General features: G+C 43.6%; 1 protein-coding gene across 1 annotated transcript in view; it reads left to right on the plus strand.

Annotated features, from left to right (window-relative positions):
- Positions 1-458: 458 nt before the first annotated feature.
- Positions 459-19,644, plus strand: part of TMEM178B (transmembrane protein 178B) — a 304,484-nt gene continuing 285,298 nt past the window's right edge. The window contains exon 1 of the mRNA XM_026657580.1: positions 459-1,009. Within this exon, the coding sequence (XP_026513365.1) occupies positions 628-1,009 (382 nt within the window). The 5' untranslated portion in view covers positions 459-627. The remainder of the gene's footprint in view (positions 1,010-19,644) is intronic.

Raw genomic sequence — 19,644 nt, forward strand, 5'->3', positions numbered from 1 at the left:
CTGATGCGCTTGTCGGGCTACTGACAAAGAAAAGGCAAGTCATTGATTCTTGCAACCAGGATAGCTGTGGCTGCTGCTTGACATCCGAAGATTTCCAGCCGTTGAACTTTCCTCTCCAGCCCTGTGCTCTTGGGATGTTGCAGGTCACACGCTGATATTAAAGGGACCCTTCTGTCTTCGTCAGCTGGCCAGATCGAAAGAGCTTGGTGGACCGATCTTACGGCCAGAGCCTTCAGGACACTGCAAGGGAAGATTCCTTGCCCTGACCCACAGACCCCTTCCATGCCCATGCAGCGGGGGGCACACACCTCTGTACAGGCACTCCTCTGTTTTTAAGTGGGAGGCTCAGATTTCTTCGCCGGATCTGCACTTGGCATGCTCTGCGCTGGAAGAGTGGAGCCATAAGAGAAGCGGGCGAGTCTCCAGGATTGCCTCCAGGCCAGAACTTCGTAGAGCTTTTCCAGGCTCCGGCGGCTTGGATGTGAACCCGCCCGAGTTGTTGACATTGAAGGCAGACGCGCTGTCAAGTGACTCCCAGCAGCTGCTCCTGGAGGTTTCCGCGGGGTCTCGCGTGGAAGGGCTTTGCCTGTTGTGAAGATGTCCATGGTGTTGCTGTGAAGCTGAGGTATGGCTGCGGGAAGGTTACTGCTCTATGCTGGCCTCTCTCTAGCTTTGTGTGCCCTGGGCATGCTGGCGGTGGCGATCTGCTCCGACCACTGGTATGAAACGGACGCCAGGAAGCACAGAGAGAGGTGCAAAAGCTTCACCACCAGGAGAAACGACCCTGGCTTCATTTACAACTCCAACAACAACCTGCCTCTGAGGGCCAGCAGATCTAGGCTGGACCGCTGGGAAGGGAAACTCCTCTTGGCAAGGAACAGGAGGCAGCTCTTTGCTATGAGCGCCGCCGATGAGTGCAACAGACAGTACAACTCAACCAACATGGGGCTCTGGAGGAAATGCCACAGACTGGGCTTCGACCAAGAGCTGGAGGAGCTGATTGCCAAAGGTAAGGCCCGCTTTGCAAAATGAATGAGCTGAGCTGGGCTGAGTTACAGCGCCTGACAGGGGCGCTGGAATAATTTGTATGGAGGGGGTGCCCAGAGCCATTGAACCAAACTGTAAACCATGTGTATAATGGAAACCACTTCAAGCCAGTGGGTACGGCAGCACCCTAGTTCCAGCTAGTTCCCACTATCTAACATAGCAGAGCGAACATTCCCAGCCATGTACCCCTCCTTGCAATGGGGATTCTGCAGTTTAAGGTTCTGAAGTGTGTAATCTCACAAACCATTGCTTAACCGTTTGGTACAAGGTGTCCAGTTCTCCCTTACTGAGACTTGAAGGGGAGGGAGTCTAGAATGGCATGATTACATATTTGCAGGGAGGGTAGTCTGTCTGTCTAAGGTTTTCATAAGGCTGCCCTCTGAGCACCTGCCTGGAGAAGTAAACAATATTAATAATTTGCAGATTAGAAAAGTCTTCATTTGACCCTGCTGGCCCAGCCCAGTTTTTGTTTGTTTTGTTACCCAGGCTGTACATGTGTGTATTTCACTATTCCTGATTGCCACATCAAATTTCAACATCAGCTCCCAATTACACAATTTGCCTTAAACACACAGGCTTGCTCTAACATTGAAAATGGGAATAAACAAAGGGAAATGCCAGAGAGCAAGAGAGAGAATACAGCCTGCTTGCCGCTTATTCCAATCCAGATTTTGGAATATGTTCACTGTGCCAAAACTGATTCATCAAGAAGGGTCTGAAGAGGAATGGTTTTCTCCCAAGAAGGAGACACAGATGTTTGCCAGTAGCATCATTGTGCTGTTCTTGTTTTATTTTTCCTGAGGAATTGTTGAGGATGATGGTCAATTTGCCTTGAACGGTTCTTTGATCCAGAGTGCAGCACAAACAGCTGTGTACAAACACCAACTAAGTTAAACATTCTTTCAAAAAAGATGGATGTTTTTGCAAGATGATTAGGGTTCCAGTTGAGGATTACAGCATCCTTGCTGGTCCCATCATGCTATTCCCTACAACAAAACATCCTTTCTCGCCAGAGTCCTTATGATGAATTCAGAGGATTACCTATCAGTATATTTCCCCCAAAATGAATTGATTGCTTCTTATACAATATAATCTTTAAAATCACTTGTGTTTTAAATATATTAGCTATCCAAAATTCTAGTGATTCTCTTTGCCTGTCCTACTCCCCTTTACAAATACTACATGCAGAAATATCGAAGGAGCTAATCACATTTATGAATATAGAGTTTACTTCTGTTTATTTTAAAAGTGAACTGCAAAAGGTTAATAACACCACATAGGCACACAAAGTACAAATGCGTAATGAAATATGGAGCCATTCACCTCTAGATTGCTAGTTCAAATCTAGCCCAGGCTGTTAGTGAGCAAGTCATTACTATGTGGTGGCTGTTCAGTCGTTTATGTGAAATAGATTGGAGGCTTCAGTCCATTTTGTAATGGACAAATGACCACATCCAAAACCTGTCATCACGTTTGGCACCCTGATTGGCAGTCACAGCCGTGAAGCCAAGGAGTCCTTTAATCCCTCCAGGTCAGGGTTGAGGCATAATGGTGTGACAGTGCAGGGATTGCTTGCACTACAGTGTGTGCTCTGCCTGGTATAAGGATAAATAGTGAATTTCAGTCTCCAGCAAATTTCACAAATACTAAGTCTATTTAAAATGTAGTTTAAAAGATTATAAATGCATTTCATTTAAAAACAAAATATATGAAAATCAATCCTCCTTTCGCCTGCCTGCTACGTCCTAAGTTCAGGAATCTGTTTCCCCTAATAGAGCTGTTGAAATCACTTAACATCTGAACCACTGTAAGGACCACTGTTTTAGGTGTTAGTGATGGTGGAACACACAGCCATAACCTCAGGCAGATAAATATTTGCAGAAAGAGTTGATTTTTGGAAGATCTAGTTTTAATTTTTCGTGTGTGATCAGTTTAGCCTAAACATATTGAGGCAGATATTCAAACGGAGGCAGGTGCCTAATTTATGGACTCAGGTACCCAATGCATGCCTGCAGATTGGATATATGATTACGCCAGGGCCAGCCAGGCAATTGTCAATGTTTGTGCACAAATATCAGATTTGTGTTTGCATTTTGGGTAGGTTGCACAATTATATGCATGCAATTGGTTGCCATTTGGTTTGAAAATTGGGTGTATATTGTTGCATGATTTGTGAGCTTAAACAATATTTTGTCTTTATCTTTTAAAGCTTTGCAATACACCTTTAGCTTTTTCTGTGTGGGTGAAGAGAGAGAGGTAAAAGGAGGGAGGTTCCTTTAAGGCAAGTGTCAATATTACAGTGAAATGGGGGATTATTTTGATTGAGGATACATCTATATAACAACTCTGAGTCATTATGCAGCGTAATACTTGCTCATTATCTTTAAAAATAGGGGGTTGCATTGCCTTATAACTTTAAGAATTAAAACACAGAAAAGTAAAGATTACGACAACTTAGCAATGTGAAGCTTTACCTTACTCAAAAATAAATTCTCAACCATCATGCTACAGTATAGCTATCTTTGATATCATGATATCTATATATGATACAAAAATATCAAAGAACTTTACCATGAAGTAATTTTTTAAAAACTCCATTAAAAATCTTTGCATCCAGCTATCACTGCAAAAGGTATTCAATATATATGTGTATAGGCCATCCTTATATGGACAACCAAATAGTGTCCCAGTTCCATGTCCTGAGGGCAGATATTCCTGAATTTCTCTGGGTTCTGTAGTAATATTGTGAATGTGGTGTAAGTATATTTTCAACTGCTGTCAGGTGTAGAGAACAGTGTTGGGTCCAAAACGAGGCACTCTGACATATTCATGATCCTTGGATAATTAATCTCTCATCACAGAGTCTCCTCCAGTAGTAGAAACTGAGTGTGTAGGAGCTGGGCTCAGCATGCCATGTGCGAACATGAAGGATTCTGAATGACGTTACCATGCCTGCAGTAGTCAAATACCACAAGTGGGCTGCATATGCACTACTGGTGAAATCTCCCCTTGGGCAGAGTGCCAGCACCATGTAAAACCATTTGGAGCATTTAAGTGGTGCACCAACCTTGTGTTGCCCCTCTGCACAAATGTCATTTTCAGCCAGTGTGTCTGTTTATGAATTGTATAAACCAATGCAGGTTGCGGCTCCAAATATTGCATATAGTACTGTACATAGCCAAATATAAATGCTGTTAAGAGTTCTTTTCAAAGATGGATAGGATTTTAATAATCGATTTAGCCTGGGCTAAGTCCTGCATCTTTCCCCAGGCAAAACTTCCACTACTGTCAATGGTAGTGTTGCCTAAGAAAGGACTTCTGGATATGGGCCATATTAATGGTCTGCTCACTATCTTTGAAAATATCCTGCAAGTGTTCCAGCTGTGGAATTACCATTGACATTCATGAGCGTTGTAAGTGCAGATCAGATGCACGATTGGGCCCCATGAAAGACTTTGGAATATTCAGACATCAGTGTCTTTAAAAACAATCCTATTTCTGAAATTCTAGACCAATTCCCTAATTCTTTTCTTTCTTTATTATTTTTCATTTTTTGAAATATATCAAAATCTTATGTGTGGCTTTGGCGCAACTGAAAATGTGCTACTTGAGATTTCTTTTAGTACACAGTAGTAAATAATAATGCATATAAAAGCTCCTCATAGTTATATTTTTCCCATTTATTTTTATATCTTCCCATAGAATCCAGCTGGAAGATTTCTAAACAAAACAATTGGATTAGCGTGCAATGAATTAAAACATATTTCCACAATTAAGCCCATACACAAAGGAGCTGACAAATGTGGCAGATCAAAGGTATAAGAACATTTTACAACTTCAACAAAATGGGGCAATTAATTTATACTCTTTATTTATATAAATAAAAAGAATAATGAAAACAACAGAAAATATAGCCAATAAAAAGAGTATTGCGTTCAAACATACAAACCTGGGACCCAATTTGCTAAATTTTACTCACATGAGTGATCTTTATTCACATGAATAGTCCCATTGGATTCAATAGGACCACTCTTGGGAGTAAGGCCCACTTATGGGAGTATGCGTTTGGGCCTCTGATTCTGTTCTGTCTTGGGGTTTAATCTTTCCCATTGACTTTAGTGGGGCCAGGATTTTACCATTGATCTTGAAAGCCTTTCTAGTGTCTAAGTAGCAGAAAATTAACTTCATTTTAATTCAGCTGAATAATCTAGGTTTCTTCCAAGAAGAATTAATTTTACAGCACTGTTGCTGCACTCACTTTGGACTTAGTGGTCCATCTTGGACCAGTGGTCCATCTTTCAGTAATGATTCTCTAGTGGAAAGCAAAAAACAAGCCAGCAAGCAAAGACCCTTAATGCACAGAACTGTCAATTCAGTGTGGTACATGGTTGGGAGAGGGAGGAGTTTATTTCCTGCCTTTGCAGTAATCAGATTACATCCTATTGTGTTTGACTCATAATAACCCAAAAGGAAAACAGAGCCTCTTGAGTCTGTATCAGATGGCAACTTTGGAAGCTCCCTCTGTATTGAGCAGTAAGGGAAACAAGAACGGGGGAAAAAAGATTAAATCATTTCATAATAAAGCTACAATACCACATATGAAGAAGTTACACAATAACCTGAGATCATTCCACTTAGACAATTACTACTCAGAGGACCTTTCATCATGTGTTTGGAAGACTGCCAATTAAAACTGTCTGGTATGGTCTCCGCTTGCTGCCACTGGAATTCAGTTATAGAAAAATATGGCAATAACCTTAATTTTTTGCCCCCAAAGATACACAGCAGTCATATTAAGTCCTATTTTTTAAACACTTTATTGTGAGTATTTTTATCCCATGCCAACATAGAAACAAAAAGAAAATCTAATTCCCATGCAGGCTAACTCCACAGCAAATAATGTGCAAGGATTCTGGAATGAAAGTACTCTGTGTTTAGATTTGTCAGATGCATGGCACAACTGAATGAGAAAGGCATAACAAGACCATTCCAGCAGTCACTAGGGATTATTTATAGGCAGTTGGAAAAGTCTGATGAGCAGCTACTGCGGGTATGTATAGGAGTAGAAAGATTTATGTCCGTTAAAAAAATTGCAGTATCCTGCAGTTATTTGAAATTGACTTTTTTTTTTAAATCAGTGTTTTGCCAGGTGAATAAGGACATTCGTTTTTCACGGATTCTTCATAAATTTAAAGCAATCTAATGATATTTTATTTCAAAACAACCAAAACAATTATCCTATTACTCCATCTTTATGAAGTGGACCTCACTGAGGGCTTGATCCTGCTCCTGTTGAAGTCAGTGGCGAAAGTTCCATTGATTTCAGGACTGCAATCACCTTCAAGTCTCCTCCAAGGTTAAAGTTGTCCTTGTGCACATGTCCAGCACAAGGCCCATGCACTGCTAAAGTACTACTTAAGACTACGTCTACACTGCACACCACTGGCGGTGGCATGCCGTGTACGTGTAGCTACACACTGTGGTGAAAGGCAGGCTGGGTCCATGCTGCGGTCTGTAGCTAACACACAGCAGTGATAGGCTCTGGCAGGGTGAGGCAGTGGGGAAAGGTTCCATCAGTGGAGAGCTGCTGGAGCCTTTCCCAACTGCTTTCCTCTGCCAAAGCCTTTTCCCATTACTGGGGTCTTTCCCTGTGGTGGGGAAAGTCTCCAGCAGCAGGGAGCTGCCGGACCTTTTCCCTGCTGCTGGAGCCTTTTCTGTGGCGGGGAAAGTCTCTGGCAGTGGGGAGACAGTGGGACACTATACTGCTAAAAATAGCAGTGTAGACTGGTGGCATTGCTTGGGCATGTAGAGAGCCGTGTAGGGTACATACCCACAGGGTTCAGCTGTAACTTTACTCAAAGCAATGCCTCACCATACGTTATGCCCAGGCCTTGTGCTGGGTCTCTGAAGGGGAGTGAATTTCACCCTAGAGCACCACAATTCCCATTGCAGTCATCAGCATAGAGATGGTAGCTGAATTTGTGTTTGCAGGTGAGATTGCCCATAGATAAGGTGTAGAGGGAGAAGAAAAAGGGATGAAGGACCGCCCTGTGGAACTTCCATAGAAAGTTAGAGGAAAAGGAGGAAGATGAGGATCTTCCGAAGGGCAGGCTGAAGGAATGATTAAAGAGGTAGGAGGAGAACCAGGAGAGGACAGTCATGGAAGCCAAGGGAAGATAAGATTTCAAAAAGAAGAGCACTGTTGATGGTGTTCAAAGGTGGGTTATCAGGTCAAGGAGGATGAGGATAGAGTAGTGGATCTGGCTTTGACTTGGAAGAAGTTCTCAGAGACTTTGGTGAGAGTGTGTTCAGTGGACTGCAAAGGGCAGAAGCCAAGCTAAAGAGAGTCTAGGAGGAATTGGAGGAGAGGAACTCCAGACAGCAATCATAAACAGTGTGCTCAATGAGTTTAGAGACAGAAGGGAGAAGGGAAATGGGTCAGTATTAGTTAGAGAGGCAAGTGGGGTCAAGGGTGGATTTTTTTAGATAGGAAAGACAAAAGCATGCCTGTGTGAAGAGCAAAGAACCAGAATATAAGAACGGCCATACTGGGTCAGATCAATGATCCATTTAATCTAGTATCCTGTCTTCTGACACTGACCAGTGCCAAATGCTTTAGAGGGAATGAATAGATCAGGGAAATTTCAAGTGTTGTCCAGTCCTAGCTTCTGGCAGTCAGAGGTTTAGGGACATCTGAAGCCTGGGGTTGCATCCCTGACCATCTTGGCTAATAGCCATTGATGGACCTATCCTCCGTGAACTTATCTAATTCTTTTTTTAACCCAGTTATACTTTTGGCCTTTACAATATCCCCTGGCAATGAGTTCCACAGGTTGACTGTGCGTTATGTGAAAGAAGTACTTCCTTTTGTTAGTTTTAAACCTTTATTTCATTGGGTGATCTCTGGTTCTTGTGTTATATAGTCCCTATTCACTTTCTTCATACAACTCATGATTTTATAGACTTCTATCATATCCCCCCCCTTAGTCATCTCTTTTCTAAGATGAAGAGTCCCAGTCTTTTTAATCTCTCCTCGTATGGAAGCTGTTCCATACCCTTAATCATTTGTGTTGCCCTTTTCTGTACCTTTTCCAATTCCAATATATCTTTTTTGAGATGGGGCAACCAGACCTGCATGCAGTATTTTATGATATTTTCTGTTTTGAAGAGGGGACCTTGTCAAAGTTTTTCTGAAAGTCCAAGTACTCAACTGGATCACCCTTGTCCACATGCTTGTTGACACCCTCTAATAGAATGGCTAGGCATGATTTCTCTTTACAAAAGCTGTGCTGACTCTTTCCCAACATATCATGTTTATCTATGTGTCTGATAAATTGTGTTCTTGATTATAGTTTAAACCAATTTGCCTGGTACTGAAGTTAGGTTCACTGGCTTGTAATTGCCAGTATAGCATCTGGAACCTTTAAAAAAAAATTGGTGTTACATTAGCTATCTTCCAGTCATCTGGTACAGAGGTTGATTTAAGCAATAAGTTACATACCACAATTAGTAGTTCTGTAATTTCATATTGGAATTCCTTCAGAACTCTTGGGTGAATACCATCTGGTCCTGGTGACTTATTTCTATTTAATTTGATCAATTTGTTCCAAAACCTCCTGTACTGACACCTCAATCTGGGAGAGTTCCTCAGATTTGTCACCGAAAAAGAATGGCTCAGTTACAGGGATCTCCCCCATATCCTCTGCAATGGAGACCAATGCAAAAAATTCATTTAACGTCTCTGCAATGGCCTTGTCTTCCTTGAGTGCTTGTTTAAAACCTTGATCATCCAGTGCCCCCCCTGCCTGTTTGGCGGGCTTCCTGCTTCTGATGTACTTAAAAAATGTTTGCTGTTAGTTTTTGTGTCTTTAGTTAGTTGCTCTTCGAATTCTTTTTTGACCTGCATTATAATACTGTTATACTTGACTTGCTAGAGTTTATGCTCCTTTCTATTTTCCTCACTATTATTTGACTTCGAATTTTTATAGGATGATTTTTTGCCTGTAACCTCCTCTTTTACTCTGATGTTTAGCCAACGTGGCATTTTTGTTGGTCCTTTTTTTTTTTAATTGGGGAATACAGACAGTGAGAAGTTAAGAAGATGAATAAAGTAGGGGAATGAAAGTGGGCATAAGGGAGATCGGGAGAGAGGATGGAGTCACAGGGGCAAATGGAGGGGTGAGAGGAGGACAGCAAATGAAAAACTCCTGCATCTGTGACTGAGAAGGAGAAGAGAGTTCTAGGGGGAGGGGAGAAAGAAGAGTAGATGGGAGGGGAAGGTTACATTGTATTTTGTCCATTTTTTCTTGAAAGAAATTCATGGGATCTTGTGTGGAGACAGAAGTCAGCAGGGGAGGCGGATTTGAAGAAAGAGTCAAAGGTCTCAAAAAGGCACGAGGATTGCAGGTGTGGGATTCAATTAAGTTGGAGACATTAGCTAGGAAGATGACAGAACTGAAAAAGGAGAGAATGAGTTTGTAATGGAAGAAGTTATCCTCATCACAGGATTTCTGCCAAGGACGTGAAGGAGCAGAGGAAGTGAATATGGGGGGTGGTCAAGGGCTAGGGGATGGCAGGGCAGACCTCGCGATGGGAGAAGTCAAGGGTTGAGGACAGTGAAGCATACAGACACTCAATGACCATATCCATGGGAGAAAGGAAAGAGAGGGCAGGAAGGAGAAGGCTGAGAACAGCTGACATAGCAGCAGCAGTGATGGTCCAGAAGTCATGAAATGGCCAAGGGACGGGGTGTATGGGGGTGGGGATGGGGAGGAGGGAGGGGATGGGTGATGCTGAAGAACCAAGTGATCATTAGACAGAGAAACGGAAAGACCAGAGAAATAACGAAAGTAATGCTTGGTAAAGACCAAATCAAGTGTGTGACACTTTTGGTGAGTGGGAGAGTTGAACCAGGGCTGCAGGTCGAAAACCTGTGAGGGTGAGGAAATGTGCGGCTAAGGATCATCAACATGGAGTTGTCTGTCTGGTCTATTTGGAATGAAATTCTGTACACCCCCCATTAAAGTCAGTAGGGGTTTTACCATTGACTTTAATGCGGTCAGAATTTCACCCTTGGATTGTAAGGGACTGTCTCTCACTATGTATTTATACAGTGCCTAGCACAACCAGGCCTTGATTTCAATTGGAGCCTTTAGGTGCTATCATAATAATAAAATAATGATGATGATGATAATAAATAATGAACTTTTCAGCTTGTCTTACAGATGAACAAATTCAGGCTATTTTCGACTAAAGGGTTGAGAGGCCATGCCAGCAACTTCTTCTCTCGTATACCAACACTCCTGTAGCTCAGGTGCCTCTGCTGATCACAGTGTCTCAGGTAGGCCGGTTCCAAGCCACTTAGGACTTGATAGGCCAAGACCAACATCTTAAACTCCACCCAGAAACTGCCAGCCAACCAGTGCAGATTCTGGAATGCTGCCATCGTGGGATCATGCTGAGACTCATTGCTTAACAAGTGGACTGCTGTGTTAGGAGCCAGGCTGTAGGGGTCAGATCTACTGGTTGGAGCAGCGGCGGTCATGCCCAGTGGTCATGGCAATGGCATTCAGAGGCCAGGAACAGTGCCAAAAGCAAGAGCCAGCATCAGGAACCAGGAGTCCGAGCCACAGTCAAGAGTCAAGCCAAGGGTCAGAGCCAGAATTGGTAGCCACTAGTCAGGAGTGAGGCATGGGGCAGAAATCAGAGACAAGGCAAGGGGCAGGAATGGAGCAGGGAAGGAATTGGGAATGAGGGCAGGAGGAAGGCAGGAACCAGAAACAGGACAGGAATGGAGCAGGAACCAGGAACGGAGTTGGAGGCAGATTGCAGGAGTCAGTCAAAGAGCAGGGTCGATGTGGCAGCAACAAGGAGTCTGCACAGTTGCTTGGACCTCCCACCTGGGACACTTCCTGGTTTAAGTAGTAGGTGCAAGCCAATCAGGTGACCCCAAGCCTTGGGAGCCCTAACAGGACTTCTTGTGGGGCCTGACCTTCCAGGATTAATAAGGTGCTGCTTTGTCTGTCTCCCCTGCTGGCGACAACAGTGTGTCAGAGACCCAGAGTCCCACAGCCGAAACTGGGGGCCCTCACTCCTGGATCCTTACATGTTTTTTGTACCCACTTCAGTCTCCGAATTGATTTAAGGGGTACCCTCCATGTAGAGCGCATTGCAGTAATGTCTTCAAGTTACAAAGGCCTGGGTGCTTATAGCAAAGTTCACATCAGGGAGAAAGGGCGATAAGAATTTAACATGACTGAAAACTGGCAGCCACTCACCTTCAGTCAGAGGGGCTGACAGAATCTTTACAATCTCCTCCAGTTGCTTCCCCCAACAACATCACCTCAGTCTTCCCTAGACTGGGTCTTAGCCAGCTCCTTTACCTCTGTGTCGCCACTACCATACACTGAGAAGGAAACTCAGCCACATCCACTGGGTTGGACAAAATGAAGAGAGCAGAGTTATTAGCATCTGGAAGATTTCCCAGATCTGATAACAGTAGCTGGTGTCAAGTTAGGGCCAATCAGCCAATTGATTACTGAAGTCTACTGTGCAAACAACATTAAAGATAAATACAAATCCAGCCTACATTTTCAAAAGTGACTAGTGATTTTGGGTATTTCAATTTTTGGGTGCCCAACATGAGATGCTTTAAAGGGACCTGGTTTTCAGAAAGTCCTGAGAACCTACTGGAAACAGGTCCTTTTAAGGTGCCTCAAATTACCACCCTAAAATCAGTGCACCCAAAATCATTAGTCATTGTGAAAATGCAAGCCGGCCATATTTAATGGCAAGCAGATCTGCAGTTTATTGGATCTTTTAATTAAACATCTTTTAAAAAAAGCCACCTTAACACAGTTTGACCGTATCTGATGGAGCAGAATGGCTCCTTCTAGTTCTATCATGCAAACAGAGAGATTTGAACAAAATCCTTCAGCTTAAATATGAATGGTGTTGACCCAATTGCTTCAATAATTAATACATGCTTTTGAATGTATGAAGGCTTCTTTTTAAATAAAGAAATTTCATAAAAACCCATCTGAGATGCCACCCCTTTCTGCCCCGGGGCAGTTTAATAATGTAAAGATTGTAACAGAAACTGACAAAAGAAAGAAAATTAAAAGTTAAAGGCCATATTCTCATCTGGTGCAAATTAGGGTTGCTGCACTGATTTCAATGAAGCGCACTGAGCCACAGTAGCTGGTGATCCAGCACAAATTATCTATTTTAGGTACTTATATGGCTCTCATTACCATAATCTGAACACTGTGCAATCTTTAATGTATTTATCCTCACAATGCCCTGCAGAGGTAGAGATTACCCCATTTTATAGCTCAGGAACCTAAGCCCAGAGAAACTAAGGCCTGGTCTACGTTAGGATTTTACATTGGTATAGCTACATCTCTCAGGGGTGTGAAATGTAGAGATGTGGCTATACTGATCCACCCCCAATGTAGACAGCGCTAGGTCAATGGAAGAATTCTTCTGTCGACCTAGCTACCGCCTCACTGGGAGGTGGATTAACTATGCTGATGGGAGAACCCCTCCTATTGGCATAGGTAGTGTCTACACTGAAGTGCTGCAGTGGCACAAATGTGCTGTTGTAGCATTTTAAGTGTAGACAAGCCCTAAGTGATTTGTCCAAGGTCTGCATTGATTCAGCTAAGTTGCAGGTGTGGGATGATTGTAACAGAGCAGGGACTTGAATCCACGTCTCCCAAATCCTACGTTAGCCCTAATCACTGGACTATCGTTCCTCTCTATTTTAAGCTTTGAGAATTCATGCACACCTGTGATGTCTTATTATTATTTTTTTTTGCAATGACGCAAACTAAGGAAGCAGCTTAAGAGCTGACTTCATTGGCTTTGCATCCAAAATGTAATGTTGGTTAAAGAGAGGGTAGTGGAGGTAGGTTATATTTAATAATGCTCCTTGCTTGTAATGAGACAGTGAAGAATGCACAACTTTGGAGAGTCTCACTCTGTGTATCTGACACTCTGATCCCATTAGAAAGACTCATTTGTTTAAAAGGGTTCTCAAGGTGGTTAGGTCTTAAGGAGGTAACTCATGGCAAACTTTGAAATAAAAATCTACTGAGGGATAGTTTTATATGTAGGTGGCCTCCACGGAGCACTGCTCAGTGTGCTTGGCAAGGGGTGGTGGTGATTCACTTTTCCTCCTGAGGCAGCACCGAACCACTGCCCCTGCATAGGGTCAGAAGCACTGTGCTGCTGAAAGTGCCATCCAATGTATGAAATGTAAGTCTAAATATCTGGCCACCTGTGGTCATGCAGGATCTGATGGCATGTTTTGTAAGAGAAGGGATAAGCCCTGTGTACAAATTCCTACTCAACTAATTATAATCCCCTAAGACATTTGCCCTGCTGTTTCAATGAGATACAATGGTCTTCTTCACTTATCATCAATTCATGCAATGTTGCATTAGATTGTTAAATAGCTACCCCCAAAGGTGGCTGCATTTCAGCGTTGAGTATAGAGATCGCTATCTATGACTTTACTATTTCATGGGGCATCAACAAACATTTGGGGTAATGTTTTCAAAAATACATAGGTGACTTAGGCAACTAAAACCCATTTCAAAAGTGATTTAAGTACGTAGGAACCTTAAAAACTCCTAAATCAGTGGAATTTAGGATCCTAATATCATGATTTTCAAGAGTGACTATTAATTTTAGGTGTCTCAGTTTCTGAGTGGCCGACTTCAGACACCATAAATGGACCTGATTCGCAAGGGGTTTCTCAGCACCTTCTGAAAATCAGGCCTGTTTATCAAATTGGGCACACTAAAATCCCATCACCTTTGAAAATCTTGCCTTAAGTACCTATGTCACTTTTGAAAATGGGACATCAAGTCCTAAGTCACTGGGGCACATTTGAAAACATTAGCCTGGAGCATCCTTTGATGAAAAGTTTGTTACAACAGTGCAAGGAATTATCTTCCTGAAAAAGTGAGCAAAGCCTGAATTCAGTTACAAGGGCCTTGCTGACTTAAAAATGCCTACAGGCAGGCTGGACCCAACGGGAGAAACCCTCAGCCCAACCTGTGTTGCAGAGCCCTGGTATACATGTAGAACCTGATGCTAACTACCACTGCATGGTGTGTGGGAAGGAATTTCAGACAAGCCAGCTGCTCCACTTCACTCCACTGCAGGGATTAGATTACATGGATCCGAGGCGTGCAGTATTTCCTTTGCATTATGCCCCTGCACATTCATGTAGGATTTAGGATTAGGACCAGGAACATATTTTCTGTCTCTCTCCTTCCCTCTTTTAGTTAACAAGAACTTTGTTTCATGTCAGCTAATCTGTTTTTGTTTCTAATTGCCTCTGTTCTGCAAAAGCAAACAGCTGTCTGTTAAATTCTCAGCCACAGGTACATATACTAGTCACTCCTTGTTATCTCAGTGCTTGTAGCACAGTGGCCACTTATTGCTTTCCACGTGCCCCCTTGTAGCTAGGGTTGCCTCTGTGGCCTCTATTTCCTCTTCACTTTACAGGGCCCATTTAAGAACTCATCGTTCAAAGGTAATTGAAATAGTCCCCACATGAGATCCCATTTATTTATTCTTCTGGGTACACATTGGCCATTCAGGCCCAACCCATAGTTCAGTGTCTCTCATCCAGTAGCCCAAAATAAACTCTCACAGTCTTTATCCCAGTTTCATCTGGGCACAGCCTCTTCTCCCTGAGGGTGGGTCAGTCTGTCTGTCAGCTTCCCAGTTGCTTTCCGCCTGGAGTTTGTCTTTTTTCCAGAGATTTTCTCAGCTGGAGTCGTCCCCCTACTAACTCAGATGTCTTCTCACTGCTCCCTACAGGGATAGCTGCAGTTTCCTAAGCTTTTCCAGCTTCGTGCCAGGCTTCCTGCCTCTGGCAGCATCAGCTCCTCTCTCAACCACACCCCTCCCTGCAGCGTCCTACTGCCTTTTATATGGGAATCCTCTCAGGTGGGGCTCATCTTGCAATCAGGGGTGGCTTAGCCCCAGGCTCTCCAACCCGTGGGCAAGCCACCCTGTTACAATGCTCTTTCACTTTTTCATGGAGAGCAGTTCATGTACAATAAAATAAAACAAATGCAAGCCATGGTGTTTTCATACTTTCCTCAAGTCCTCAGCACTGCAGACAGGGAAACAGACTCAAAAATCTTATCCACACACGTTTGACTTAAGAAGTGTATTTTAGTTCAGAAGCCCAACCACCTGATTGGTGAGGCCAGGGATGCTCCATCCTACAGTAAAGGAGTCCGTCACAGAGTGAGCTGGACCTGTGAGGTTAAAGGCACCAAGCTCTGTGTCTTAAATCGGGGGAGCGGGAGGATAAAATGCTCTTCATAGGCAGACAGTGTCAAATGGCAGGGAGGTAGATTTTAGTTTGGGTTCTGGTTTCACCCGGGGGGGGGGGGGGAAACTACTATACAGGGGTAGCTTCCAGTAGTTTATTCCTTCCTCCTCCCAGTTTTCCTGTCTCTGAATGGGAACCTGGGCTCTGCCATGAGTGGTATCACAGATTTTGTGCTACAACAGAGTCAAGGGGCACATCCATCCTCATGTGCATCTTGTTCACCCTTTAAGGTTATAATGCTGCCTGGGACACAGCAACTAATTGTGCTGTCAATGACTTCAAATAAAGAAAAAGCAGCAGGAGCAGATGAACTCTTTAGAAACAAGATCCTATTTCCTTATGAATAGCTCTAGGAATAATAATTTTTGAACAACAACAACAAAAAAAGACAGGGAGGAGAGGCACAGAAAAATGATAGCTAAGGAGAATTTCTCTAAGGAGAACATTTTCCAAAGGTCTTCGACATTGTCAGGTTTTCAGACCCAACCTCTGTTTCACTTGCTTTAGCTTTGCTTCTGACAAAGGGTTTGTGACATTCCCACGATTGTTCCAGTGCTGTATTTGACAGTGTTACTGTACTTCAATTGGATGACAGTGTTTGGCTCTAAAGGCACCGGGATTACTTGGACTGCTTTACTTTTCCTCCTCCCTTTGAATTACTTTTCCTCCTCCTTTTGAATTCTTGCATGGCCGGATTTTGGACCTGCACTTTGAGGGCACGTGTATAAAGTGCAGTTGCTTTATTGCTGTGTTGGGATGCTGCATTGTGTCTGGCACCTGGAACACAGGCTGATATACCACGTGTTCCGTTTGGGCACACGATTTAGGCATCTGCATCCAGCATCTGTGGCTTAAAACGTGTATTGAGGCTCCCAAATGGCATTTGGGTACTTACTTTAGGTGCCCATGTTTCAAAATAAGGTCCAAATGGCCAGATTTTCAGCCTGTGTAAATTGGCATATCTCTGTTGACTTCAGTGGAGCCAAGTTACACCAGCTGATGATTGGGCCCTTACTCTGTTTGATCACTTATCTGTTATGAACACTTTTCCTCAATTAAAATTACTTCACCTTCTTGACTTTGAAATATCAAAAGGATCCAGCTTGTTCTCTGGAGTTTCAGGCTGTGTTAAGGTATCAGTCTAAACCACTTCCCGCCCTCTGAATAGGAACACATAATGCCAAGTTATATTGAAGAAGCTCAGAACAGCTCTGCCGAGCATGGCAAGTACTTATTAGCTGTTGTAAAGTGAACAGGTGAGAATCTGGGGATCTGACCGCACTATATGTATTAGCCCACCTGTCAACCTTGTAATGTAAGAAACAACCCCATTGGGTTCTGTAGTCAAGCCCCCCGTGCATTCTGCAATTTCACCGCTGTGGATTTTGCCACAGGCTCCACCCTCACTGCAGGATGGTGCTCCTGAATTTAATTTTTCCTTTAAAATAAGTGTTTCTAGCCATCACCGTTGTGAAGATGACCTTGAAAATATGAACCGAGTGTAAACCAATGCAGGGCTGTGTGCACGAGTCTGCACATAACCTGAAAGAGTGGCTCGGAAAAAAACAAGAAATTGCCTCACACAGCTCCGTGGGTTGTTAATCCCGAAACCTAAAGATCACAATATAAATGTTAATTAGTTCATTGCTGATCATTTGAGCAGAAATACCCACCTTCTCGCACAATCCCATATTGCCTCCCCAGGTGTCTAGAGTCCCAAGTGTCCTCACTCAGCTGCCAAAACCTCCAGCTTTGCTTCTAACAGCTTTTACCGTGCAGTTATTGTCAGTGAAAAGGTCCGTGGCATACAGAAAACCTAGGGACAGGGTAGAATATACTGAATTTAGTATCAAAATGAAAAACACAGGGACTACTGTCCTGACTGTATTACTCATTTTCATAGTTAATTCATCAGCAACTGCCATTCTTTTAATTTCAATAAAGTTGCAGTAGAATTTCCAGCTTGCCGCACCAGGGCGCTGCAGAACCCAGGGACTTTGCAGCAGGATTTAGGTCCGGCTTGCCAGAGAGAACATGGGGGGACTTGCCTGTGAAGGCAAACTAGGGAAGAAGCAGTATTTAGGACCTGAGCCAAAGCTCACTCTAACTCAGTGTTTTTCCACTGGTGGGTCATGACTCCCAGGGGGCTACAAAAGGCCACTGGGGGATTGTGCAGCAAATATATATTACAACCTAAAGCAAAGCACACCCGGGCTGTTCAATGTCAAGTATTCTCTGTGGACCTCCCAAAACACACACACGTGAATTATATAGGCTTATTATCATCCATACATTTTCACTCTTATAGTAAATATAAGGGGGTTGCAAATTTTTTTGACTTCAAATAAGCAGTTGCCAACCTGAAAAGGTGGAGAAGCACGGCCCTTAGTCAGTGGGAGTCGGCTTCAAAGGGTTTTTGATCAGGCCCTTAAGAAGCCTCCAAAGGGATGAAAATATAATATGAGCAAAAATAAAGGGACTGGATACTCCTGCATCTGTTATTGCTTTGTTTTGAATTCGGAAACACTTGGTGCTGGTGGGGGAAATCCATCTGCCATGATATCCAGTTCTCAGTTTGCTCACCTTTGCAAATTTGAAGGCACAGTGGATAAAACAGATGTGATCTCTCTAAGGGATAGCTTTGATGTTCAGCAGCTCTATCATTGACATATAGGAAAAAATTCATACTGTGTAAAGTTGTCCAGTGTTACACTGCCAAGGTCAGGGAAACTTTGGGATATCAACCACATTAATGTTAATGAAAGCATCAGAGGGAAAGCTTTAACTGACACCTCCAGCTTTATGCCTCATTAATAACAGTCCCTCCAGAGAACATAGGCTCCCTGACTCTAGTTCCAGTGATCATGATACGTCTTCCTTATTTTACAAACATTTTAATATAATCATTAAAAACAAATAATTGATGCACAGACCCCCACTCGTGTCCCTTTGACCAGATGCTGCTAGCACATTGCTGATTTGAAGTCTTTACCACATACTCGGCTGGTTGCATGGTCCTGAGATAGTTGCCTATTCAGGAGAACAAACTACATGTGGAGACAGCTGTTTTTGTGTCCAAGTCCAGCAAACTCTCTCTGTGTGAAGTCTCTTGCCTTCCTGTGGGGTGGGCCTCCACTGGTTTTCTGTCTCTCCAGTCTGTGGTGATCTCTATATCTCTGTAGGCACTCTCTGGGTGTTGTGTCTGCTGGCTTGCAAGCGTCTCCTGTTTGTTTGGCTCACTTGTCACTGTTGCATAGTTGCCTCGTATGACCAGGGAGCCACTGCACTCCTCATGACTCCTTTAGTCCACTCCTTCTGGTGTCTATCTAATGGCTGGATCCTCACAGGAGGTCCTGTCTCCAGGACCGGTAGGTCTTTGGCTCATCTGTTGTACTCTAGTGTCTGTTTCTCTGATTGTTGGCCATCTTCTCTCAGTGGTGTCTCCATCCTTTTGGTACAGGAGGTCTCCCGTTGTTGGTAGCAGGTTTTGGTCCTTTGTTCCATCAGTGCTTGCGCTGGACTGTTTTGGCACCCCAGTGATGGGGTGTTCTTGTCTGCCAAAAATGATATTGAAGAGTCTAAACCAGGAAAAACAGCCTTGTGTGCCAGTCTCTTAGCTGTTTTGACAGCTGATTCCACCTCACCATTACTCAGAGGGTATGCTGGGGAGGAGGTATGGGTCAAATTCCCATTTGCATGCTAATTCCTTGAATTCTTCCAAGGCAAGTTAGGGTCAGTTGTAAGTGAATACAGTGTCTGGAATGCCATATCTTGCAAAATGGGCCCCTCAGTTTGCCAATCAGTGACTTGCTCCTTGTATCAGGCAGGAGATCGACCTCCCAGAAATGTGAGTTGTAGTCCACTGTAATCAAATACTGCTTTTCCTTTAAGATAAATAAGTCTTCTCCCATTTTTCCCATGGTCAGGTGGATAGGCACGGGAACTAGAGGCGCGGGGGGTGCTGCAGCACTGCCAGGTTTTACGTGGGGCCAGCGCCGGTGGGTGCTAAGCACCAGTTTTTTTCCGTGGGTGTTCCAGCCCTGGAGCACCCATGGAGTCAGTGCCTGTGGCTCCTTTCCAGATACCACAGCCCGAAGCTCTTTTTCTATTTGTGCATACCCCTGTTCAGTCTCTGACAAGGCTTCATTGGCATAAGTGAACAGCTGCTCTTGCAAAGAGCTACATCCAATCCTTTTTCCAATGCATCACGCTGGAGTGTCAGTGGCTCTCATGGCTGG

The sequence above is a fragment of the Terrapene carolina genome, unplaced genomic scaffold (genome assembly GCF_002925995.2).
Source record: "Terrapene carolina triunguis isolate 2854851 unplaced genomic scaffold, T_m_triunguis-2.0 Scaffold247, whole genome shotgun sequence".
NCBI classification, from domain to species: Eukaryota; Metazoa; Chordata; order Testudines; family Emydidae; genus Terrapene; species Terrapene triunguis.